The sequence below is a fragment of the Erinaceus europaeus genome, chromosome 9, assembly GCF_950295315.1.
Source record: "Erinaceus europaeus chromosome 9, mEriEur2.1, whole genome shotgun sequence".
NCBI lineage: Eukaryota > Metazoa > Chordata > Mammalia > Eulipotyphla > Erinaceidae > Erinaceus > Erinaceus europaeus.
Genome location: NC_080170.1, coordinates 93809348 through 93835643, shown reverse-complemented (window position 1 = coordinate 93835643; position 26296 = coordinate 93809348). Strand labels below are relative to the sequence as shown.

At 35.8% G+C, this 26296-nt stretch overlaps 1 protein-coding gene across 1 annotated transcript in view; it reads left to right on the top strand.

Moving 5' to 3' along the window:
- The first annotated feature begins 5007 nt into the window (after positions 1 to 5007).
- LOC103112706 (T-cell receptor-associated transmembrane adapter 1) overlaps positions 5008 to 26296 on the top strand; it is a 31233-nt gene continuing 9944 nt past the window's right edge. The window contains exons 1-3 of the mRNA XM_060197009.1: positions 5008 to 5141; positions 14922 to 15032; positions 20439 to 20475. Of these exons, the coding sequence (XP_060052992.1) occupies positions 5135 to 5141; positions 14922 to 15032; positions 20439 to 20475 (155 nt within the window). The 5' untranslated portion in view covers positions 5008 to 5134. The remainder of the gene's footprint in view (positions 5142 to 14921; positions 15033 to 20438; positions 20476 to 26296) is intronic.

Sequence of the window (26296 nt, the reverse complement as noted above, 5' to 3'; positions counted from 1 at the left end):
TTGCTCCTAAATTTCTTTCAACATTTCTTACTACTCAAGCTTGTCAGGACATTTCTGCATAGGATAGCTATCTTCCAAACTTCATTTTGATAACACATCTCATTAAAAAGTATCACAGCATTGCTTAGCTGTAGTATTTTTGTTGGGCACGAGCTCTGCATCATATACCCGTCTTTCTTTTCAATGTGAATCATCTGATGTCCTACACATTTTTAGTTTGCTTTCCTCACTTGTGATGTCTTCTTCAGAATGATTATTTCTGGAATTCCATGAAGTTTAATATCTTGATGAACAAACACATTCTAGTTTCCAAGATTTTCACCGGATTTTTAATGAGTATGAATTTTCTGGTGTCTAATGTGGTGTGATTTCTGACTAAAAGCTGTTCCTCATTCACTGCATTGGTAAGGCTTTTTACCTGTGTGTATTCTTAAGTGCAGAGCAAGAAAAAGGGGTGAAGATGGGAACACTGCACTTGTAGAATCATCTTCTAATGGATTCAGTCCCAGTCAAATACTAAACTTTTTGTAGAAAATATTTCTAAAATCTTATCAATAAGTGGATGAACTTTCTCTTTATGTGATATGAAATTTTTTTTATTAAAAATTTAAATGATAGGGAGCTGGGCGTGGCACCCTGGGTTAGGCGCAGGTGGCGCAAAGCGCAAGGACCGGTTTAACAATCCTGGTTTGACCCCCTGGCTCTAAAAACAAGGGACAAAAAGTTAAATGATAGCGTAAGCCAGATCTGTTTTAATATATTTTTATGTTATTGTGTACCCTATATGGTCTGTATCTTCACATATCTAATATTTTCAACATCATTTGAGTTTAGTGTTTCTAAAGAACTTTTAGTTAAATAAGGGTATGTGCATAGAATTAATATAATTTGTATTTCTCAGATAAAATGAATTTTGAATGTTAGTTTCCCCATCCTGTAAATATCTATAGACATTAAGCTTGTGCATAAGAACAAATCACATTTTGGATTGTTTTAATTTTTAATAAGAGGAAAACATTTCTGCCTCCCATAATATCTGTAATTAAATGCCAGCATCTCAAGTTTTAACCTGTACACTATTTCATTCCTTCTATTGCTTTAACAGATACCTATTTTTTTTTAGCTTTACTGAGGTATAATTGACAAGTAAAATTGTAAAATAAAATAAAAGTACTACAGAAGCCTCATGTTTATTTATTATTTGGATGTGGCTCATGAAGCCATCATTCAAATCTTCAAATACATCACTAGTATATTTCATAACAGACATATATCCATAGGCTACTTTAGGTCCTGACAATGTTTGCATGTGCTCAGTTGTCTATAGTTGATGGAAAGTGATCATATTTTCCCTGGCAAATTTCAAACAAATTTCAGATAGCTATGGGGTTTATTGTACCCACACATATGCATACACATTTTTTAAAAAATTTATTTTATTGGTGATTTAATAATGATTGACAAGATTTTGGGATAAGAGGGGTACAATTCCACATAATTCCCACTGCCAGAGTTCCACATCTCATCCCTTCCATTGGAAGTTTCTCTATTCTTTATCCCTCTGGGAGTATAGATCAAAGATCTTTATGGGTGCAAAAGGTGGGAGGTCTGGCTTCTGTAATTGCTTCTCTACTGGACATAGGCATTGACAAGCCATACTCCCATCCTGTTTCTATCTTTCCCTAGTGGGGTAGGCCTCTAGGGAGGTGGGGTTTCAAGACACATTGGTGAGATTGTCTGCCCAGGGAGGTCAGGAAGGCATCCTGGTAGCATCTGCAGCTCGGTGGCTGAAAAGCATTAAGATACAAAACAGAACAACTTGTTTAATAATCAGGAACCTAAAGGTAAGAAGAGAGCAGATGAGATTTGGGGATTTCATGTTGGAAGAAGCTAGGTGGTCTATTTTAGGTATATTCCAAGGGCCCCGTGATTTTACTAATTTTTTACTGAGCCCAACAGCTAATATGCAGGTGGGCTCAAAGTATTGTCTGGGAAGATGGTTTCAGATTTGTGGATAGAACCAGAAAGTTGGATCAGGGCAGAGAGTAGCTCCCAACTACGGAAAAAGTATATAAATACCATTAACTGTAAACCCCATCCATCTGACCCAGAGCCCATGTCTATTCATATTTAGCACAGGAGCCTGTGTAATCTCTGCATCCCTGTAGGTCTGAGCTTGCATTCTTTGATCATAGCTAGGAACATTCTAAGCTGCACACACACTTTCAGTGTGAGTTTGCACAGTCTTGTTCTATCTCCTGATTGTGTCAGTCTATAGAGTGGGAAACAGTATGATACAGATTATTTTTTAAAATGTGACAATAGTTAGAAACTGTGAAGTGTTTCAGATTTAGCTGCCAAAAACTTACTATTTTGAAGATGCCATTCTTGTGTATGTGGACTCCTTTTGGACCCTGGTAACCACAACCTGCCTAACTGACCTAAAAAAGGAACATAAACACTTCCTTCATCCTAACATGTTATAACAACAATCAGCTTCTGCCTTCTCCAGATCTCTGCGTAATTTGGTGTGTATGGTCTCATATTTGAAGCAGCCTCAAGTAGTCACAGATGCTGTTCCAAATGGTGGGCCTGGCTATGTCTCTCTTCCTGTTGAACTGTCCATAAAGGTATCCCTCTCGGAATAAACAATGCCAACTATTGAAAATCCTTACTGTTTCTGGCTCTGTATGTATGCTTACCAACCAGGAGAGGAGAATCTCCATTCCTATTTTTCCCATGCTTTGCACCATTCTTGTTCTAATAAGGGTATTATACAGCATTTTTCTCTCCTATGCCCTCTTTACACCCCAATTTAAATAAACTAGCATCTACTTTGCCCATGTTCAAGATCCTGAACACGCATGTTCGTTTTGGGCCTGGCCCTTCTGACTTCTTTCTCAGTCTCATTCAGGATCAAAGTTCAGTTCCTCAAAGCCACTCTATAACTAAGCCCTCTTTTTCCTCTGGAAATGAAGTCTGAGATGCCCAAACATAACTGGAAATCTGAGATTCATGTCTTCAGAAGCCTATTTTGTTTTATGTAATTATTAGCTATATCCTTTCAATTTTCTTCTGTTAATTGGTTTATAAAGGAACCTGAGGATTCTTTTGCTTTGAACTCTTGGCAAATGTGTACAGAGCAGGCCTGCTTCCTAGAACCTGTCACTCTTATTAATGAATGACAGAAGAACAAAAAACTCTCACCATAGTCAGTTTAGAAAGAGCACTGGCAAAGAGGTTATTCAGATTTTTCTTGTAGAGTTTACCTATACCTTTAATATACTAATATACATGGATAACAATGAAAATAACATGTAATTTTTTCCCAAATACATATGCTTTTTTGAAACTAGAGAATCTCTGTGGTAGCTTTCAGTTTTATAGATTCAGTCATTCACAAGAAATATTTGGGTAAACATTTCAAGGTAAGTTTGTCAGTATTCAACCAACTCTGTCCAAAGAACAACGAGGCACTGTGTTTTGATTATTAGAGTGTTGTTTTTTTACAATGAAGCAAGGAGGAAGCAGAAGACTAACATTCTTTTCTTCTATAATTTTCAGAACTTGAAAACCACAACTTGAATTTGAAAGGTATTATTCTAGTTCCGGGAGTTTAATGATGAAAGAAGACCAATACTCTACATGTTCCGAAGAATCTTGGAGCAATCAACTAGCATGAAATATCCTGCAAACCATCTAATATCATTGCTCCTAATCTGTGTGTCCTAAGTTTCATTTTAAAGTTTCCTTTAACATTTAAGTTCTCTGTTTAAGTATATCTCCTTTTTTAATGAACTGGATTCAGGTTTATCATTTATCTATAATTAATGAAAAGTGTTGGCGGACATAGTAAATATGTAAAGGCATATAATGTGCAACTGATACACATATACAGAAACACACAGGCTGTATACACGAACTACCAAGATACCTATCACCTGACTAATGTTAAAAAGCAAAAATGCATGGCCAATAAATTGTTCACTGGGTAGGACATGTGCTTTGCCATCTGCTCCACCCAGCTATGAGCCCCAGCAGCATATGGGAGGTGCTGTGGCACTGAAGGAAACTCTTGTGCTGTGATCCCTGCACCCCTGCCTTCTCTCTGGTTGAGAAAATGGCTCAGATTGAGTATGCATGAAGCTCCTGCTTTGCAAAAAAATATAAGTAAAAAAAAATTCTACTATTGACATAAATAACTGTGCATATGTGCATACATATATGCATGCATACAAATTTCTAAAAGCATTATCCAGAACATACACATTAAGTAACCTGGGTAGCTTATGAAGATGCAGAATCTAGGGTTCCATTCTAAATATTCCAATTTTGCGGAACTCAGAAACATGCCTATTAGCCAGTGCCTCACAATATAATACATACTAACATTTAATAACATACAGTATTTATACTCTGCAGTGAGTGTTGAAAGTTGGAGCTTACTGCCAGGTGGCCCTAGATTGGACAGAGAGAGAATTACATTGGCTAAGGTGAGAGTTGGCCAAAAAAAAAAAAAAAGATGATCTCCCAGTGCTATAATGTACAGAAGCTACCAGATTCATAGTAATGTCCACAGAGTATCAGTTCTCTTTCCTCCATCTTGCTGCAAATAAACACTACCAATAACTGAGCATACCTGGAGACTGCTGTTTCTTCCTCAGGTGAGTGTATTTTATTCTTTTTATGTGACTTCACTCTTGAAGAGCTCCCTGGATTCTCCCTAGAGAGATGGATAATCCTTCCTATTCTAATTCATATCTCAGTTTCATCACTTATTTCTAAATTTGATTCAGGCATTGATAAAAACTCAAATAGCAGAGCATGGAGGCATGTGGGATTTTTTTTTTCTCACATTACACAAAAAGGTTAAGAGCTACTGGTTTCAGATCAAAACTCTAGAAGCCTCCATCACCACATTTCCTGTTTGTTAACTGAACAAAGTACACACAAAAGATTTTAAGAAACGGGGGGGGGGGGGGATACTGACATACAGACAAAGACAAGTTTCACTGCAACACTGCCTCTAACATAGCAGAGCAACACCACTTAGAAAAAATTTTTTGCATGTGGAAGCATTTAAATCATTATATTCACCTTATGGCTACATAAGGATTTCTCTAATAAAAGAAGTATGTCAGGTAAGTAGTATTTAAAATTCTTTTGTTTAATTCTTGCCTAAAAATTCATTTAATTTCCAAATCTCTAACAAAAGGACACTTAAGAGTTGAAAAGAAAATTAACTTATACAAGTAAAAATGCAAGATGAACTTTAGTATAATTAGAATATCTTTTGAAATATATTAGGGGTACAAGTTGACTATTTTCTCATCGAAGAAAAAATTGGGCAATGTGTTAAGACATATACCTAATTGTGCCTGTTCAGTAGGTATTCTTTGATAGTTACTCACTTAAAGGACTTGTTGCTTTTAAAAAAATTCTTACTGCCTGTGCATACTCTCTTCCTAACAATCAGTCTACTTGTCAACTGTCAGAGATGACAGTTTTTGCAAAGGGAAGTGAAAATCTGATCCTTCATGAAGAGTAAGTAGACATTTGTTGACCTATCTCTCATGTTGGTGGTTCACTCATTTATTCTTTTATGTGCTTTTTAATTTTTAGAGCCAAGGTCTCACATGTGTGCTGTTACACCTCTCTATGTCTATTCAGATAGCGAGACAACTGGGATAGACACTACAGTACCAGAGCTTTCTCTTTGCCATGGTACTCCATATGGAGCCGGAATTCATACCTGGGCTGCAGGCACATGGCAAGGGAGAACACCCCATCCAGTCAGCTAGCTCTCCAGCCTTGTACTTCATATTTTCTTAAAATTGATATATTTTTGTTACAGGAGAGAAGTGTATATTCTATATGGTTGGAATACTGTGACATATAGATGGAAATCATTGTTTACAAAGCTCTGATTGCTTCTTTCCATTCAATATGATTTGCTTTTCATAACTGAAATAATAATATAAAATCATATGTTCACAAACTTCTGTTAACATCTTAGCATGACTATTTCTGTTTTGTTGTAATTAATTTCTGCTTAATCATTTTAAATGATGGTGCAAAATGATATCTATTGGATTACTTATAACTGTTTAGTTGTTTAATGTTGAAAGTTAATGTGTCCTTATTTAAAAAGCTTTTCTAGGAGAGAAAGATCAACAACTCTATAGCTTTTTTTTTTTTTTATGATAGGCGGTTATCTACTTTAGGAAAGATTTCTAGAATTGGAGTTACTGAATAAGAGGTTATGAACATTTTTGAGTCTCCTTACTGCTAAATTACTTTCCAAGAGTCATGCCAATTCACTCTCATTCTAGCATTTTCCTTAACAAGATGATCTAATTAAAAAAGTCTTTACTAACTTGATAATACATGTCTGCTTAATGTGCATCACTTTGATTAAAAGGAAGTTGAACACTTTTTATGGCTTATTAAACTCCATAATTCTATCATTGTAAATTGTCTGCTTATATCTATTGCTTTATTAACATGTATAACATTTTAATGCCAATTTGCACCAGCCCTTTTATGAAAATATAATATACATATATGTAATTTTTCTTCATTGACTTCTAGTATTTTGTTCACTAACTTTTAAAATTGATTAAATGGACTAATCACACAGGGAGAATAATCTAATTATAATTTTCACACATTTGTTTTTTTTCCAGCTTTATATATTAGCAAAAAAAATTGTTCCAGGTTTGCTGATGTCCTGAAAGACAGAAGCATAGCAGCAATGTGAACGATTTTTATGAGCTGATGGTGATGGGGAGTTTTGGAAGGGCGGAGAGGCTGAAGTCAGTGAATACAACATTCAGATATCTCCAAGAATAATTAATTATAATTTCATGAGGACTATGATAATCTTTTCTCCCTAGCATTTTACAAGTTAGATTTTCTGTTAGGTGTAACACAAGAGCATCTTTAGTGTCACTTAAGACCGACAACTATACAGAAGAGAGAAAAATACAAAGCCTTTATTATTAAAGCCTCATAGTTGTTTTTCTTTTTTTAATTAGGGGGAAGTACACTTGTAAATACACTTGTTGGCACATGTGTAAGATTTCTTAGTTTTCTGCAAAACGCTCTCATCCTCAGCTTGGGTCCTCCTCCCCTACCCACGCATCAAGACCTGAAAGCCACACCCCCCACACACACACACACCTGTAGTTCTTAAGAGGAAAAAAAAAAAAACCTTAGTGTGAAAGAAGAGAGTATCAGGCTGTTTGTTTGATGTTGAAATAGGTCACATATAAGAATATGCTAAGAGTAAATTAAATATCTCACTTGGATAGTGCATGGATATGCTCTGCCATGTGCTTGACTGAGGTTTGAATCTAGCCATCATTACATTGAAGGAAGCCTTGGTACTGTGGCCTCTATTTTTCTCTCTTCTCCTCTCTGTCTCTCTGAAATAATAACAATAATAAAAATAATAAGAAGAATAGATGAGAATGCAATGAAACAAAGAAATTATTTCTAGTTAAAGAACACAATATATTAAAAAAGACACAAGTTAACTTTGCTCATTCTGTGCATTGAATTCACAGCATCAATAAATGGTTTTGTATCATAATTCTTTATTTTTTAATTTAATTTTATTTATTTAAGAAAGGAGACATTAACAAAACCGTAGGATAGGAGGGGTACAACTCCACACAATTCCCACCACCCGATCTCCATATCCCATCCCCTCTCCTGATAGCTTTCCCATTCTCTATCCCTCTGGGAGCATGGACCCAGGGTCTTTGTGGGTTGCAGAAAGAGGAAGGTCTGGCTTCTGTAATTGCTTCCCCGCTGAACAACATGGGCATTGACTGGTCAATTCATACTCCCAGTCTGCCTCTCTCTTTCCCTATTAAGTTTGTTTAGGGTGGGGCTCTGGGGAAGCAGAGCTCCAGGACACATTGCTGGGGTCGTCAGTCCAGGGAAGTCTGGTCAGCATCTTGCTGGCATCCAGAACCTGGTGGCTGAAAAGAGAGTTAACATACAAAGCCAAACAAATTGTTGAACAATCATGAACCTAAAGGCTGGAATAGTGCAGATGAAGTGTTGTGGGGGGTACTCTCTGCAGACTCTTGTGTACTTCTGCTTTTAGGTATATATTTTTCCCTAGTTTATGGGCACATGTAAACCTATGCTCTATCTCAGGGGACCTGGACTATACCTAGGTTTGGGGACTTTATTGGGGAGTGGACCACCTGGAACGGAATTAGAGAATACTATGAAAGGAGAGGTCTCACCTGAGTGATGAAACTGAAGGGTTGTCATTCCACACCTGAAGTCTCTGGTCACAGTCTGAAGTGAAGCATGCTGAGGTGGCACTCGTTGTGTTGATTAGGTTGCGACTGGCAGATGCAATATTATTTGATATGAATTGAGAGAAGCATGCAGGAAAGTGGGCCCCACCCAAGGTTTCCAGGACTGGGGTAAATATCGGCTCTATAGTGGAAATGTGAGGTTCCTGCTGTCTTAGGATTCAAGAATACAATGGATAGTTATTGTTATCATCACATTATTTGGTAATTGGGTTAACTTTGAAAAGTCCCTTTGTTAGGGTTTCCTGTATAATACCCAGCATCTTGTATATAGTGGTGCCACTGGTTGCTTCTGTTCTCCCTGGTCTAGGCTTTTGAGAAGTCAATATATCAAAGACTCAGCCTATGTATTAAAAAGACTCAGTCTGTGTTTTAAAAAGTTCTAGACATATGATCAATTTTTATGATCAATCATATTAATTGAATAGTGATTTATATGACTACACTTTACTAGGAGTGTACATAAACACCATTGCCACCACCAAAAGACTGTGTCCCATCCTACCCACCCACCAACTCCCACCCACCCCCCGCACCTCCCCCCCGCCTCCCCGGGAAGCCGAATGTCCACTCTCTCCCTCACCACAGGGTTTTTACTTTGGTGCCCTATTCTGCATCATAATTCTTGCAGTGTTTTTGAATTTTTGTAAGATCAGTATTAGCTGAATCAAATAGTGAGGTTTCCTTTGGGCTCCTATTAAGTTTGTTTAAGCAGTGACTCACAATTTAGTTACCCATTGCTTTCTGTTGCAATTTTTTTTTAAACGGATTTTTGTTGTCTTTATTATTTTGTCTTTCTTTGTGTCTGAGAGTAATAAAAGGTTTTCCCTTTAGAAAGTAGGTTGGAATTATCAATCATCTTTTAACTTGGATGTTCTTTAAATTAAAAATAGGTCAAAGGCAAAGCTTTTATAGTTTAATTTAGTTAATGATTGGCAATTATTTTATCAAAGGTCATCCAGGAAAGATAATTGTTACTTAAAGATTACAGTTCAGAAAAATAAATATTCACATACTGCTTTCTATTTTTTAATTAAAATTTTTTTATTATACTTATTTATTGGATAGAGACAGCCAGAAATCAAGAGGGAAGGGGGTGATAGAGAGGGAGAGAGACAGAGAGACACCTGCAGCACTGTTTTACCACTCATAAAACTTTCCCCCTGTATGTGGGGACCGGGGGCTTGAACCCAAGTCCTTGAACATTGTAATACGTGTGCTCAACCAGGTGCACCACCACCTGGCCCCTCACACTGCTTTCTTTGAATAAATCTAGTACATACTGGTTATGAGAAGTAATGTACAAGCTACAGTACAAGGAGAACTTGGTATTATACAAATAAAGCTCTACATTCATTTTAGTGCTTCAGTGAGGTTCAGTGATTTATGGAAAGCACACACCTAGAAGGTGACTTCTCTTATTTGTGTTTTTTTTAACTTTTTAAAAATATTTATTTATTTTCCCTTTTGTTGCCATTGTTATTTTATTGTTGTTGTTATTGATGTCGTCGTTGTTAGATAGGACCGAGAGAAATGGAGAGAGGAGGGGAGACAGAGAGGGGGAGAGAAAGAGAGACACCTGCAGACTTGCTTCACCGCCTGTGAAGCGACTCCCCTGCAGGTGGGGAGCCGGGGACTCGAACCAGGATACTTATGCAGATGCTTGCACTTTGCGCCATATGCGCTTAACCCGCTGTGCTACCGCCTGACTCCCTTTTTTTTTTTTTACTGAAAAATTTTTAAAATTTATTTTTATTTATTAATGAGGAAGGAGGAGAGAGAGAAAGAACCAGACATCACTCTGGTACATGTGCTGCCGGGGATTGAACTCGGGACCTCATGCTTGAGAGTCCAATGCCTTACCACTGTGCCACCTCCTGGTCCACATTTGTTTTCTCCATATTGTTCTAAAGCAGACATTCCAAAGCCCAGCTCTTCTTTAAAAAAAACAATTGCTCTCCCCATATGCCATTCACTTCTCAAGTAACTTTCTGCTCATAGTAGACACGTGTAAGATCGACAGGTTTCTAATGTTGCAGTTAAAGTAATATTTATTTTCCTTGAAATAGGGATGAATTAGCAGTGGTGGCAGCTTGATAGTTAGTGGTGTACCACAATGAAAAGTTGTAGAGAAGGACTGGGGAGACAGCACAATGGTTATGCAAAAATTTTAAAGAATAGGGAAGCTATCAGGGAATGGGATGGGATATGGAGCTCTGGTGGTGGGAATTGTACTCCTTTTATCCTATGGTTTTGTCAGTGTTTCCATTTTATAAATAAATAAATTAAAAGAAAAAAAGAAAAAAAAATTCATGCCCAAGCTTCTGATGTCCCCAGTAAACCAAAACTGATCAGTGCTCTGGTCTCTCTCTGTAGCTCTCTTTTAATCTCTCTTTTATTAGAAATAAATAAAATAAATATATCTTGACCTAAAAGGGTATAACTTGGCTCATTTATAGATCCCCTCCAGGAGAAAGAATTAAGACATCATACTTATTGCTGCTCTGATGTGAATTATTTAAGTAAAGATTTCTATATGAATCAAATCTGCCAACATAAAGACATTATATCTAAACCTTTGCTTAAATAAATTTCTTTCCAGAACACATATCATTGTGAATTCTAAATACAGTGCCTGCCAAATACTTTGGCACCCAGGGAGTCAGAAGTCTTATAATTAAACCTGTCACTAATAGCCTCTGGCAACTGAAAGCTAGTTAGAAACTTAAATCATAGTTTTCCTAGTTATTATTAATAACTTTTAAAGGACTATTGACTTTTTAACAGTGTAAGTAGCTAAATTAAAATACGTGGTATTTAATTTTTCAAATACATGAAATTAATCATAGTTATTGAATAATGATGCTGGAGATTACATTAAAAATGTAAGAACATTGTACATTCAATATTACAAGGTTCCATCTGTACTTAAGAGATCATGGGACTGGAGGTAGTCATACTATATATAGATTATAACCAGGTAGGGGGGAGTATAAAATTTTATTTTAACTGTGTGTTTGTGTGTGTGAATATACATTTATAGAAATCTACCATTCAGGTTGAGAATTGTTTCTACTATTTTATGTAGCTATTCAATGCTTATTCTCTCTCTGTGTATATATGTGTGTTTATTTGCATTTGAAATGATAGCATTCATTGTTAGCAATAAATATTATAACATATATCAGAATATCATGAAATCAAAGGCCTTTAAGATAGGAAGAAAGAGAGGGAAGGAGAAAGAGAATGAGACAAAGAAAGAAAAGAAGGAAAAATGTTAAGTTTAATATACATCTAGAGGGTATATAATGCAGCAAAGACTTCAACATCAACAAATATTTAAGTAACCAATTTCAAAGTTGGAATACAAAAATAAGGAAAATTAGTAACACAAAGAACATTTTTAGAGTAGGGATTTTTATTAGATGGTATGAACATACATTAAGGAACAAAACTAATTTCCCTGTTAATGATTTGCTTATTTTCTTTATTGTGTTTATTTGCATTTCCATTAAAGAACTTAAAATGATCTCTGATTTTGATCAGTCACATAGAGAAAGAGCTGGTACTATGAAGAATACAATATCTATTTAATGCCCATTTCACATTGCACATCTAATTATATGTTTATATGTCCATAAAAATGCTATTCTCTAAGCAGAGAATTCTCTTAATACAAAAGTTCTTTTTTTTTCTTTATCTCTAATTTCTTAATTTAGGACATTGTTTCTGGTAGAGATAACCAATAACAGTAACTGTTATTGGTTGAAAGCACAAGTATATAGTATTATAAAGCCACAAGTCACCTTTCTGGAGTCAGGATTCATATGGATACATGAACACTAAGAAGACATTTGACTTAGTTATATATGCAAATGTGTATGTGTTATATATAAACATATATAATAAGACATATATTACAAATAAGCATTTATAAAAATTTAATGAAATTAAGTATCTCTATATAATCAAAATTCTACGAATAAAACTGTGTTGTAGCCATCTAATTCTTAGATACTTTGTATTCTTAACCCATCAGAATTATTTATCTCTACTTACTAATTTATAGAATTGTTTATTTTCCTTAGCAAGGGTTTCCTTTCTGGCCTTCTTTACTTTCTTTTCTTTTGAAGAATGTTTTCTTTCCTCTTAAAATTTTTTCAGCTCTTAAGACCTTCCAAATCTTTCCTGTATCGTTTTTACATAGTCCATATGTAACGAATCTTTGTTGCCATCATTTCAGGTCTTTTTTCCTTAAGGGATGTCTATTATTCATAAAATAAATTCTCTGTGTAAAGGTTGATATATATAGTCAAAGGTAACTGACAAGTAACAGCCTACAAAAACACTCATTGTGGCTCAGAGATGAAAAAGAAGGCTTAACAGAGGGAAGGAAAACATAATCAACTCTCCACCATTTCTTCATGGGGTTCTAAATAGTGTGAGAAAAGTTCCTTGTGGTCAATCTTGACAAAACTGAGTTATTGTTTCTCCCAATCCTGGAACCTCTGGGGTGGGGCTCACTTCCCTGCATGCTTCTCTCAAGTCAGGCCAAGTGATACTGCATCTGCTAATTCCAACCTAATCAATGCAATGAGTACCATCTCAGCATATTTCACCTCAGACTGTTTACAGTGACTTCAGGCATGGAATGCCAATCCTTCACCCTCATCACTCGGGTGAGACCTTTCCTTTCATGGTATTCTCTAATTCCATTCCAGGAGGTTCACTTCCTAACCAAGTCCCAAAACCTAGATATAGGCCAGGTCCTAAAAGATAGAGCATATGTTCACATGCATCCATAAATTAGGACAAAATATATACCTGAAAACAAAAATACACAATAGTCTGTAGTGAGTCAGTATCAAGTTCATAATGAAATAGTGTCTGCTTTGACTTAGATGCCCTCCTCACCTACTTCCTATGACAGTTCTCTCACTCACTCCAAAGCTAACCCTAGCAAAGCAAGGACTGCAAATGCTGAATAAGGGCAAGAGACTGGCAAACTTTAATGATGATTCTTTAGTCACTATCAGGCCATTCCACCGGCTGGGGCCCTAATAGGGGAGTCCTGAGTCTCCCAAATATGCTTGATGGGCCTAGAACTCAAATAAATCCCTTTCTACACTGTTACCTGTCATTTCTATCAGGAAAAACAAAATAGACCCATTTGTGGGCCCCCATAGGACCTTGCCCTCAACAATGGTAGAGAATGTTCCATCCTCTGAAGGGAGGCTGGACAACATATTCTATGCCACACCTGAGGAAGATGGGTTGATACTGGGGCAGCATGGAATGTTCCTACTCATGACCACAGAATGTGAGCTCAGATCTAGAGGGATGTAGAGGTCACACAGGCTCCTAAGCTAATATGGGCCCCAGATCAAATCAAATCAATGGGATTCACAGCCAACAATATTTATACCCCTTTCCCATATTAGGGAGCTACTCTCTTCCCTGATCCAGCTTTCTGGTCCTTTTCCCAGCAATGACATCATCTCCCCAGACAATAATTAGGATCCACCTGCATATCAGATTTCAGGCTCAGGCAAAACAACAACAACAACAACAACAACAACAAAAACACTAGTATAGCAATAGGCCCTTTGAAATATAACTAAAATATGTCTATTAGTTATCTACAAAATGAAGGACCCCCCCCACACACACACTTCATCTGCACTATTCCAGTCTTTAGGTCTATGATTGTTCAACAATTTGTTTGACTTTGTATGTTAACTCTCTTGTAATCCACCAGGTTCCAGATGGTAGCAGGATGTGACCAGACTTCTCCGGACAGACAACCCCACCAATGTGCCTTGGAGCTCTGCTTCCCCAGAGCCCTTCCCCACTAGGGAAAGAGAGAGGCAGACTGGGAGTATGGATCAACCAGTCAATGCCCATGTTCAGTGGGGAAGCAATTACAGAAGCCAGACCTTCAACCTTCTGCATCTCGCACTGATCTTGGGCCCATACTCCCAGAGGGTTAAAGAATAGGAAAGCTATCAGTGGAGGGGATGATATAAGGAGGTTTGGTGGTGGGAACTGTGTGAAGCTGTACACCTCTTATCCTATGGTTTTGTCAATGTTTCCTTTTTATAAATAAAAAAAAATTTAAAAACTCAGTTATTGTGACTTGAAAATTGTTGTTTTATATCAATGTTATTCTATACTCCTAATACTAATAGATAGGAATAAATGTTTTTCACAGTAGTACATGTTTGATTATAGTCTAATTATAGATTATGATCTGATGTTTAAAGGGAGGGTATAAGCATAGCAAATTAAGAATCTGTGTACTGTGGATGCTTTTGAGTTTTGAAGCAGTTTTTGTAACTCACTGGTTGTCAGACTAAAAACAGCTTCAATTTCATCAGTGTTAAAATGTGAGGAACCATTTCCTTTTATCCATCTGTAGTGCAGGGACTTAATCACTGATAGCAATTTTGAAATTTTTCTGCCCATAACAATTTCTTGGCTGAGAGTTTGTCCACTATGAGTATGGTTTTAAATGTGGGAATACCCAGTTCAAAAGAAATGAGTAACTAAGTACTATATTATAATTATATTTGCTTTTGTTTCCAGGAAACTCTGAATGCCAGTTTTATGTCTGGGCAATTTTAGTCTTCTTGGGCTTAGCTCTGGTTATATCACTGATCTTCAATATTTCTCACTATGTGGAAGAGCGCCGAAAAGGTAAGGCATTCTGGAAAATAACAAGATAGTCTTTATTTGAATGGAGTCTGAATCACTGGAGAATCTAGAGAAGACTAATATTATAAATTATTATCCAACAGTTAGCTGCAGAAATCTATTTAAAATTTTACTTTTTTTAACTGGAGGCTTCTCTTACTTTAAGAACATAGTCCTATTAGGAATATAAATATATTCCCAATCTTAACTTTATCTTCTGCTTTACAATATGGAGTAGCAAGGTGTTATTCTGATACAAGGCATTTCCCCCTTTATCCAGTTCAACAATCCTATGAAACCGTAACCTATGCATAAACCAGGATAAATTTTTCCTTTGACACCTAATGAGAAAAGTGAGGGCTAGTCTTTCAAGATTCCACTCAACCTACTCAAGCTTCTCACCTGTAAGTGCAACAAGTTTAGTTTGGGTCAGAGAGAAAGAGAGAGAGAGTGAAAAAAGCAATGGATCTTATCACAGTTTACTACTAAGCATTCCCAGGGGCTAGGAGAGGAAGTTAAGAGGACCTGTCATTTTTTTCCCCTAGAGCTGAGCTCTTAACACATGAGCAGTTTCACTGCTCAAGGTCACTATTTACTTCAGGTAGAGAGACACCACAACACCAGAAATTCCTCTGCTGCCATAACATCTCCCATGCAGCACTTGGGTCATGTACATGGAAAGGCAGGTGCCCTAGCCAGGAGATATCTCTTGACCCACAATAAGCTTTTAAACAAGGTAGGCAATGGTTTTAGCCATATGGCTTTCATTTTCATGTGCATGATTGGAATAGTCTAATGTCCAGCAACTGGCACAATCTTTGCACACTGTAGATATTCTACACATGTATACGAGGTAAATGGATAAATGTATGGATGAAAGAATGAAAGGCCAATTATTTATGGTAGAGTGTTAATATTCTATAACTAAAAGGCATTGGAGACAAGACATTGAAGTGGTAATGAACAAACAGAAAAGGTAAATATGTTGTAACAGATGAAAAGAGCTAGAATAACGCCACATGTGTCCAAAAAGCTGCATAAAGCTATTTTAGAACAACAGCCAGGTTCTTGGGAAAATCCCCTACCTCTTAGCAGTGTTTTCTTGAGTGTGGATGTAAAAATGTAAAGAATGCGTTATTGAAATGTGAGTTTGAAAAAAAATGAAGCAGCATAGTTGAGGTCTCACTCAGTATCAAAATCAAGGGTAGGTACAGTTTTTTCCAATTCTCTGTCAAAACCAATTCCCACAATACATGCTACGTACCTGTTGACTAAATGTCTTTTAATACTAAGATGAGTTTAATGCAATATGATATCATTTCTATGCTTTAGATGAAATTCCAGTGAAGCAATGCTTTCTTACCAGCAGTTATTTCAATAATTATTTTAAAAATAGATATCTTTTTCAACAAATTTGGTATGTCATATGCATGAATGACCAGTTACCAGACATCTTCGCAAAGTTTCTTTTCTTTGAGCAAGGGTAACACTTTTCTTTATAGAATTTTAAAGTGAAGATGTTTGAATTATTCATTAAGTATTTTATAAATGCAGATATTATCAATTGAGTTAGAAAAGGGTTAATTGAAGACTGGCAGTGGTGTACCTCCCACATATTACCATGTGGGAGGACTTTGGTTCAAGCTTCTGGGCCCCACTGACGGGCCATTTGAACAACGGAGCAGTACTGCAGGTGTCTCTCTTTCTCCCACTCTTTCTCCATTCCCTGTGTATTTCTTTAAGTCTCTATCAAACAAACAAACAAACAAACAAAAAGCGGGGGAATAGTCTCTGGGAGCAGTGGATTTATAAAGTGGTAACCAGGGGGAAGTTAATTAGGGATCGTAACAGTGAAATAACCTAAAGTGAAACCCAGACAAGAATAAGCATCTGAACTAATACTTTACTCTTCCATTGAGTCTGCTAATAATTATAAGATTTATGTGAAGCTAGGGAGTAGATGGGCTTTCAAATTCTCAATTTTTCTAGCTTGAATATTAAAACCTTTTTTTCATATTTATATCATACCTTTGGGAAACTGTTTTCATATCATGGTTAACTGACCACTATTAAAAGACAGTATTATAAAAACTGGCTGTGTTTTTCACAGAGAACCATGACTGCTTATGCCATAAATGGCAATTTAGAGCAAAAGCGTTATACATGACTCTATTGCCTAAAACAAGCATGGTGGGAAAGAACTTTTTTTTGAAAACAGGAAATAGTAGTACATTGCATTTATTGATGTAGTTTTATAAAGAATTTCAGCTCTCTCCCTCAATTGTTTTTAACATAAGACTGAAGGCAATCTTAGGTTAATTTGAGCTCTTGCTTCCAATATTTTACTTGGAAGATCTTGCACAAATAACATAACTCATTCTTAGTTTCAGTTTTCTTATTTCCAAAATGTGTAGAACACTGTGTAGACCTGAAGGTTCTTGTGAGAATTATTTAGAGATTTTAGCACAATGCACAGGACTTGGTTAGTCCTGAATGAATGAATGAATGTATTAATGAATGAATGGTTCACATCAGCATTCCTGGTGGCCATGAATGTTTCCTTCCCTCTTTCTACAATATCATTTTACAAGTGATTGTATGATACATTACTTAATTTTAATGTTTATTACAGTGAAAATTAGTTCCTCTGACTTTTTTTCACTGCTGTCAATCATAAATACATCTGTACAACAACCTAAATTTTAACAGTAACTAGTATATTTATTAAACTCAAATAGTGGTTTTAGAATTTTCTGTAGACTTAGATAGAATTCTAGTATTAATCTATCACAAACTTCTTTATGCAGTAATGTGTCCTTAGCATATTCAACCCTGAGTCTTTCATTGTATAGACATACAAACCTAAGAATATCCTTGGAGCAATGTTTACTAATACCAAAAAAAAAGCTCCTTGTTATCACCCCACCTTCCCCTATTTTCTCTGTACCTCCAACATCTGACATCTTTTTTCAAGTATTAGTAATAACTGCTATCAATTTTATTGCATATTCTCACATGGAAATCAGAAATTTCAGATGAATTTGGGCTTAACTCTGAAAGCTTTTGACCAGTTCTCCTGAAAAAATTTTCCCCATGTGATTTCTCCTAGACAAACTAGAAGGGACTCCATATTTATCTACTGATCAGTCACTTTGTGAACATGAGGTCCCTTATCTGACCTCAGGTAACTTTTTATTTTTTGCATCTTTGTATTATCTTTTGTAGCTAAGAAACTTACAAAATATGACTACATTATGGTGACTAACCAGTGAGTAAGTTTTGCTGGTCTATTAAATAACTTATAAAAGAAAATCTTTGTCCCGACAACAATACAATATCTACACATTCAATCAGTTAGACAAGATAAGCCGCTCTTTGATGTTTTCTGTAGAAGTATTAGGTAGAAGCTTTGAAATGGAGTTCTTTCACATTTTATGACATTCTTGGTACAAGTCTGTTCTTTGGAGGATTATATAATATCTATTTCTTATTGGATGCATTTGCTTAATCTTTATTTAATTCCAAAAGAAGTAGTTCTTATCCACCCTTTCTTCTCTGTTTTAGAGGAAGGATAAACAAGTATGTGTTTGATCATACATCAGAGCTCTATCAGTATATGTTCTACTCACTAGAAAATAATGGCACATTTTTCAGATTTTAGCCTTTAAATGTAGAAGAGTTTTATTGCAAAGTTTATACCATGTGGTGTTAATTCTTCTTATATATTACTCATGGAAGGACAAACACTGTCAGAGGGAAACAAAAGCAAATGTTTGCTCACAGCCACTTAACCATGAACCTGACCACAAAAGTGTTTGTATCTGAATCACAAGAGGTAATAACTCATCCAGCTCTTTTCACACCGTCTTGCAAATGCAGTTTCTTGGTTGCAAAATAAAATTTGCTATTTATTTTTCTCTTTATCACTGAAATAATTAGGTGAATTTTATAAATTAAAAAAAATTTATTTATTCCCTTTTGTTGTTTTATTGTTGTTATTGATGTTGTAGTTGTTGGATAGGAGAGAGAGAAATGAAGAGAGGAGGGGAAGACAGAGAGGCGGAGAGAAAGACAGAGATCTGCAGACCTGCCTGTGAAGCGACTCCCCTACAGGGGAGCCGGGGGCTCAAACCGGGATCCTTATGCCGGTCCTTGTGCTTTGCACAATTAGAATTAAGTGGATTTTAAATCATGCTGTTTATTTGTAAGACCTGATGACAAAATATGGTCTTTTCAGGTGCCTGAGCTTGCTGACCTTTTTCTGAAGCTGTTAAGATTTAAATTTTTGATTACTATTCCCCTAATTATAATTTTATAACTGGAAGTCAAGTTGTATTATAGTACATAATTTCTCCACTAAAAGTTGAGTTTTGTCCTTCACCATACAGTTGACACTTTCCCACTCTCTCCTTCTGATAACCACTAAATTGATCCTACATAATTATGTTTTTTCCTTATTTATGTTCACTTACTTGTTTTGTTTCTTTATATAACACATATGAGTGAAAGCATATGGTGTTTGTCTTTCTCCACCTGACCTATTTCACTAAGGAAAGTACCATCTAGTTCTGACTCCTGTTGCAAGGGTCAAGACTGTACCTTAAAAAAATAATTGAGCGATACTCCATTCTGTATATCTACCACTACTTTCTTGTCCAGTTATCTGTTAACGGACAGTTAGGTTGTTTCCCACTCTTGGCTGTTCTGAACAATGTAAACATGAACATGGGGATCCATACATCTCTATACATTAGTGTTTTTTTTTCCCTGAGTAAATACCCAAAAGTGAGATAATTGTTTGATATACTTTTGAAACCAAGGGTTAAACAATTAAGATCACATAATTATTGATGATTCAAATCCAAGTTACATTTATAAGTGTAAGAGTAGTGTGGAATGTGGTGCCCTTGAACTTTTAAAATCTCATTTCAAGGTACTTAAATATAATTGGTTTATGTGAATAATGTTCTTCACCTATTTTCTTTTTATTATATTGTTTTAATTCTCTTTCTGCCATCAAAGCATCAGATTATTATATTTTATCCTTTCTATGATTTTCTCTATTTTCTTTTTCTCATCAAGCTTTAGCTCTAAAAGTTTCTTTTCATTTTCTCTACTGATAATATAACCAAAATATATTATCCTTCTATAAGAACTATTCTTGTACACATTACATTATTACGTTTCTCAGGCACCGACATTAACATCCCAAGCATCTTTATTTGGAATGTCCACATTATTCATACTTATTCATTTATTTGAAAGATTCTTTATGTTTATTTATTATGATCTAGATAGTTTCACATGAGAAAGAATAAGTAGAGAAGACAGAAAACTCAGAGCACTTCTCCGGGATAGGTGGCACTGGGGATGGAATACTTTAATGTGTCTATTTTTAATATCTTTCAGATAAAGAATATAGGTTCTCCAATGACTACATTCCCAGGTATGTAATAAAGGAGTCATGTATTTTGATTCCTGAAAAGTCAGTAAAAGTAAAAAAATATTAAATTGCTTATAGATTTGGCTCAAAGATGATGTATTTGGGTTGAAATAAAATGAAAAGTGAGGACTAACTACTTTTATTCCCAGCTGAAGATTAAAAGCAGCAGTAACACTATCTGCACTATATGCTCAACCTGAGTTGAATAATGACCTAGGTGAAGGAGGAAATAAAACTATCAACATGCTGTGGTATCTACAAAAGTCATATGAGTTTCAAAGGTGTTGCCCTGTATGATAATTCAATCATACTATAAAAATATAGTCTGATTATCTACAGAATTGAGTATATAATTAATTCCTCAATAAAGAAATTTAAAAAAAGAATTGAGTATATAATACACTTTAAGAAACAGGAATGAATAAATTTGCTATATATAATCAAATTTAAGATGCAAATGTATATATACATAAACAGTGATGTTTTTCAGTGTGCTTTATTTAATTAGTTAATTAATTAATTACCAGAATACTGCTCAGTTTAGTTTTATGGTGGTGCTGGGGATTGAACTTGGGACATTTGGTGGCTCAGGCATGAAAGTCTCTTTGTATAACAAATGTGCTATCTCCCCAGCCTTCAGTGCGCTACTTTTAAGAATAATTTTAATCACCAGTGCAGTGTGATAAAGCAACATTAAAACAATATTCACTTGTAAATGTAGCTTCTTTTTCTCTAAAACCTACTGAATTAGTTGTGGGGAAATTTGTTTAGTAAGAAAGACACTTTAAAAAAAAAAAAAGCTTGTGTCATAAATCATTGTAAAAAAATTTTATTTTCCTAGACAATATATCCTGACCCAAATATGTCATTAGGCTAGAGATTTCTTTCTTACAATAAATAAATAAATAAATATAGAGAATTCCTAGCAGACTCTTCAAGATCTTTTTGAAATAAACTGAAAGGTCTTTCAAAAACAGAGCTTTCTCACAGGTTAGGTTAAGGCTATAAGCATTTTTGTTAACCTCTAAAAGGTCTTAAATTTTTTTTTCATGTCGACTATCTCTGGCAGATTCAGGGTCTGGGTATTGAGCAGAGCACACACAAAAGACTATATATTTTTAAATGAGTCTTTTTTTTTTTGAACGAAAGCACAGATCAGCTCTGGCTTACTGTGGTGCAGGGGATTGAATTTGTGACTTTGGAGCCTCGGGCATGAAAGTCTCTCTGCTTAACCATTATGCTATCTATCCCCCACCCACAAAAGAAATTTTTATGACTATCCTTAATATTTCTGTAACATGAGATAATTTTTAAGACTTTAGCTCACATCAAGTGATTTATTAATTTGGTCACAACTAATATGATGAGAAAATTCTGTAAAGAACTCCCACCTTCTGCACGCCCAATAAACTTTAATCTATACTCCCGAAGGGGTAAGGAAGACCAAAGGCTCTGAATCCCAATTCCACCAAAACCTGAGGCTTTTTTCACCAGGAATTTAATTTTTGTACCATCACAGGAAGGGAAGCAAAACTGAAAAACACCGGACAAAGCCAGGCACTGTTTCCTTTATCAGGAAGGACACTTGGAAATAGTCGTAGGTGTAGGTGTGCCGTGGAAAGGAAGTGAAGGCAGGAACATAGAAAAAATAGGCCAAAAAAAAAATAGATGATAGATATAGATATATAGATAGATAAAGTGAACCCATATCTGTGACGGTGGGAGAACTACTGCAGCTTCCAGCGGAGAGGATGAGGACACATAACTCTGGCGGTGAGAATGTTATGGAATTATACCCCGATTATCTTACAATTTTGTAAATCAATATTAAATTACTAATGAAAAACAGAAAATCCTGTAGAACCATGAAAAGCTCATTTCCTTAATGACTAGCTTAATATGTGTTACTTGAAAGGCAATTAAGACAAATGTGATTTAAAAAATCTTATGATTTGATCATTTTGTTGGGATTATGAATTTGGGATTTATATGGAAAAAGTCAGAAAGAGGACATTATAAATCACTCGTGTCAAAATAAGCAGGGCTTTAGCTGTAAGGCGAATGAGAAAAGAGGCTGACTCTAATCTTCACTCATCAATAACTATGCATCGAACAGATAAGCATTGTGCTAGGCAGTAGAGACACAAAGATAAAAAGCTACAGATCTTTCTCATAAGGATTTAATAATCTATTTTCTATTGTGATAAATCTCTGCTAAGGCAAAATTTGAATATGCATAACGGATGTTATCTGTAGAATAGTTGCTGTGATAATGTATAATTATGTCTCTAAGTAGTGTGGGAATCAACATCTCTTTTGTAGGGGTGCATGAAGGCTCCAGGCGAAAGAAACTATAAAACTGTGCTCAGTCATTAAAATTTAAATATTAAGGGAGTCGGGCCGGCGGTTGCGCAGCGGGTTAAGCACAGGCGGCAAGTGCTGGGGCCCCGCAGGGGGGTTACTTCACAAGTGGTGAAGCAGGTCTGTAGGTGTCTTTCTCTCCTGCTCTCTGCCTTCCATTTTCGCTGTCTGTTATTTTCTCTCTCAATTTCTGTCTCTTCACCCTTGATCAAAAAGAAAGAAAAGGGGAAGTAAATGGCTGTTTGGAGTGGCATAGTCACACAGGCACTGAGCTCCAGCGATAATGGTAGTGGAAAAAAAAATCACAGTAAGCGTAATTCTTCGGTCTTCACACTTTAAAGACTGCAGGACAAATTCTTCAAAGCTTTTTCAAGGTTCATTCATGTATGGTACTGAAAAGTACTTTTACTATAAAACATAACTCATCTCAGCTACTTTAAGATTTCTTAGGTTCTATGGATCAGGAACAGCACTTTATTATGCTATTTGCTAAATACACTTGAAGCAACCTTTAATTTCTATTGTCATCTTCACCTGGGTTTAAGGCTAAGGAGCCTTTTGACAATAAAAAGGCCTATCCAGATTTTCCAGTGAATATGAATATGAGACCATCTCTGTGACCATATTGTAACCAAATCACCTCCATAAATCTTTTTCCCATATTCTTCTGGTTTTCATGTATAAATGACCACGACCCAAACTCTAACCTTTGTGATTATAGGAAATCCAGTCTCCTTTCTAAGTATTTTCTGAGACTCTGTGAGAAGTGCTTATAGGTTCCAGAAAAGAGATATTATTCTCAGTTGTTCTTTTGTCATTCAACTCTGTGGCACTGTCTAGGAATATATATATGGAGAGAGATTCATTTGCTGTTTATTTTTGCTGCTTTGTTTTTAGTTTGTTTGTTTGTTTGTTTTTCCACCTGAGCTATTCGACCACTCCTGAGGGATTCTTTTTTTTCCCTTTTATTCAAATAGAGAGACAGAGAAAGAGACAGAGGGGGAGATACCACTTCACAGCCCACAAGTTTGCCCTAGTGCATGGTGCTCCAATTTGGTACCAGAGATTCAAAACCAGATTCTCACATATGACAAAGTATACACTCTACTGTGTGAGCTATTTCCCAGCCCCTAGTTAATTTTCATGAGAGGGAAATAAGGAGAGAGAATTCATGTTCAAGGTAACTAAGGCAAACATACTATATTTTGTAAGTTGAATTTTCTTAGCGTATTTATGTGATAAAATACAAATTCACAATAATGTGAAACGATTAGTAAAAACTTTTTTTTTTAAAAAAAGGGTGTAGTTATCAGTGAAAGTAGGAAAATTGGACTCTTGGAAAAGACATAATTAACATTATTAAAAATTTAGAGTATCAGTTTCAGACATGTTCAAACCAAGGAAGAATCTAATCTAGTCCTTTGGGATTATTTATTAGTCTAATTTAATAGTAATTAATTTTTCACATAAATTATATAACCCTTGTGCTTAAAGTTTATTAGATATTTGTCATGGGCTGGAGCTACTTAGCACTGCAAAATAAAAATATAATTTGTTGGTTAGGAAACTGCTTCTGAATAAATAGTTTATTTGAGGTGATTAATCATTTGTGACTTGCCTGTAGACACAGGACATTGCATTATAAATCACATCTTATTTTCATTCATAGCGAATGAAATAATGTTCATTTTTGAACATGATTTATCATTTGCAGGTTGTATCTTCTATCAATGTGGGTTGGAAAATGGATGGATTGTCTTATTAAAAATTCTTCACCTTTTGTAATTATATTCTCTGTATAGTTGGGGAAAAATCATGAGCAAGGACAACTTTATATCCCAATACTAAGCTGTACTGACTTAAAGTAGAATGAAAGGTTAGGGATGAGTTTCTTCATTATAAGATACGCAAAATGCATGCCAGCATCTGGACTTTGTAAACCCTTTCTTTTTTTTTCTTTTCTTTTTTTTTAAATTTCTTTATTGGGGAATTAATGTTTTACATTCAACAATCAATACAATAGTTTGTACATGTATAAAATTTCCCAGTTTTCCATGTAACAATACAACCCCCACTAGGTCCTCTGTCATCCTTCTTGGACCTGTATTCTTCCCCTCTACCCACCCCAGAGTCTTTTACTTTGGTGCAATACGCCAATTCCAGTTCAGGTTCTACTTGTATTTTCTCTTCTGATCTTGTTTTTCAACTTCTGCCTGAGAGTGAGATCATCCCATATTCATCCTTCTATTTCTGACTTATTTCACTTAGTATGATTTTTCAAGGTCCATCCAAGATCGGCTGAAAATGGTGAAGTCACCATTTTTTATAGCTGAGTAGTATTCCATTGTATATACCACAACTTGATCAGCCATTCATTTGTTGTTGAACACCTGGGTTGCTTCCAGGTTTTGGCTACTACAAATTGTGTTGCTAAGAACATATTTGTACACAGAACATTTTGGATGGGTGTGTTGGGTTCTTTAGGATACATCCCCGGGAGAGAATTGCAGGATCATAGGGTAGGTCCATTTCTAGCCTTTTTTTTTTTTAAATATTTATTTATTTATTTCCTTCTTGTTGGCCTTGTTTTTATTGTTGTTGTAGCTATTGTTAATGTTGTCGGTGTTGGATAGGACAGAGAGAAATGGAGAGGAAGGGAAGACAGAGAGGAGGAGAGAAAGACAGGCACCTGCAGACCTGCTTCACGGCCTGTGAAGCGAACCCCCTGCAGGTGAGAATCCAGGAGGAACCCGGATCCTTATACCTGTCTTTGTGCTTTGCGCCACTTGTGCTTAACCCACTGTGCTACCTCCCGACTCCCCATTTCTAGCCTTCTGAGAGTTCTCCAGACTGTTCTACACAGAGGTTGGACCAATTTACATTCCCAGCAGCACTGCAAGAGGGTTCCTTTGACCCCACAACCTCTCCAGCATTTGCTGCTGTTACCTTTTCTGATGTATGACATTCTCACAGTGGTATCTCATTGTTGTCTTTATTTGCATTTCTCTGACAATCAAAGACTTGGAGCATTTTTTCATGTGTTTCTTGGCCTTTTGGATCTCTTTTGTGGTGAGTATTCTGTCCATATCCTCTCCCCATTTTTGGATGGAGTTATTTGTTTTCTTATTTTTGAGTTTGGCAAGCTCTTTATATATTCTGGTTATTAGTCTCTTGTCTGATGTATGGCATGTAAAGATCTTCTCTCATTCTATGAGGGGGTCTCTTGGTTTGAGTAGTGGTTTCTTTTGCTGTGCAGAAGCTTTTTAATTTGATGTACTCACATAGGTTTATGCTTGCCTGAGTCTTTTTGGTAATTGGATTCGTTTCATTGAAGATGTCTTTAAAATTGATGTGGAAAAGAGTTCTGCCAAGATTTTCCTCTAAGTATCTGATAGTTTTTGGTCTAACATCCAAGTCCTTGATCCACTTGGAATTTACTTTTGTATTTGGTGAATACAAAATA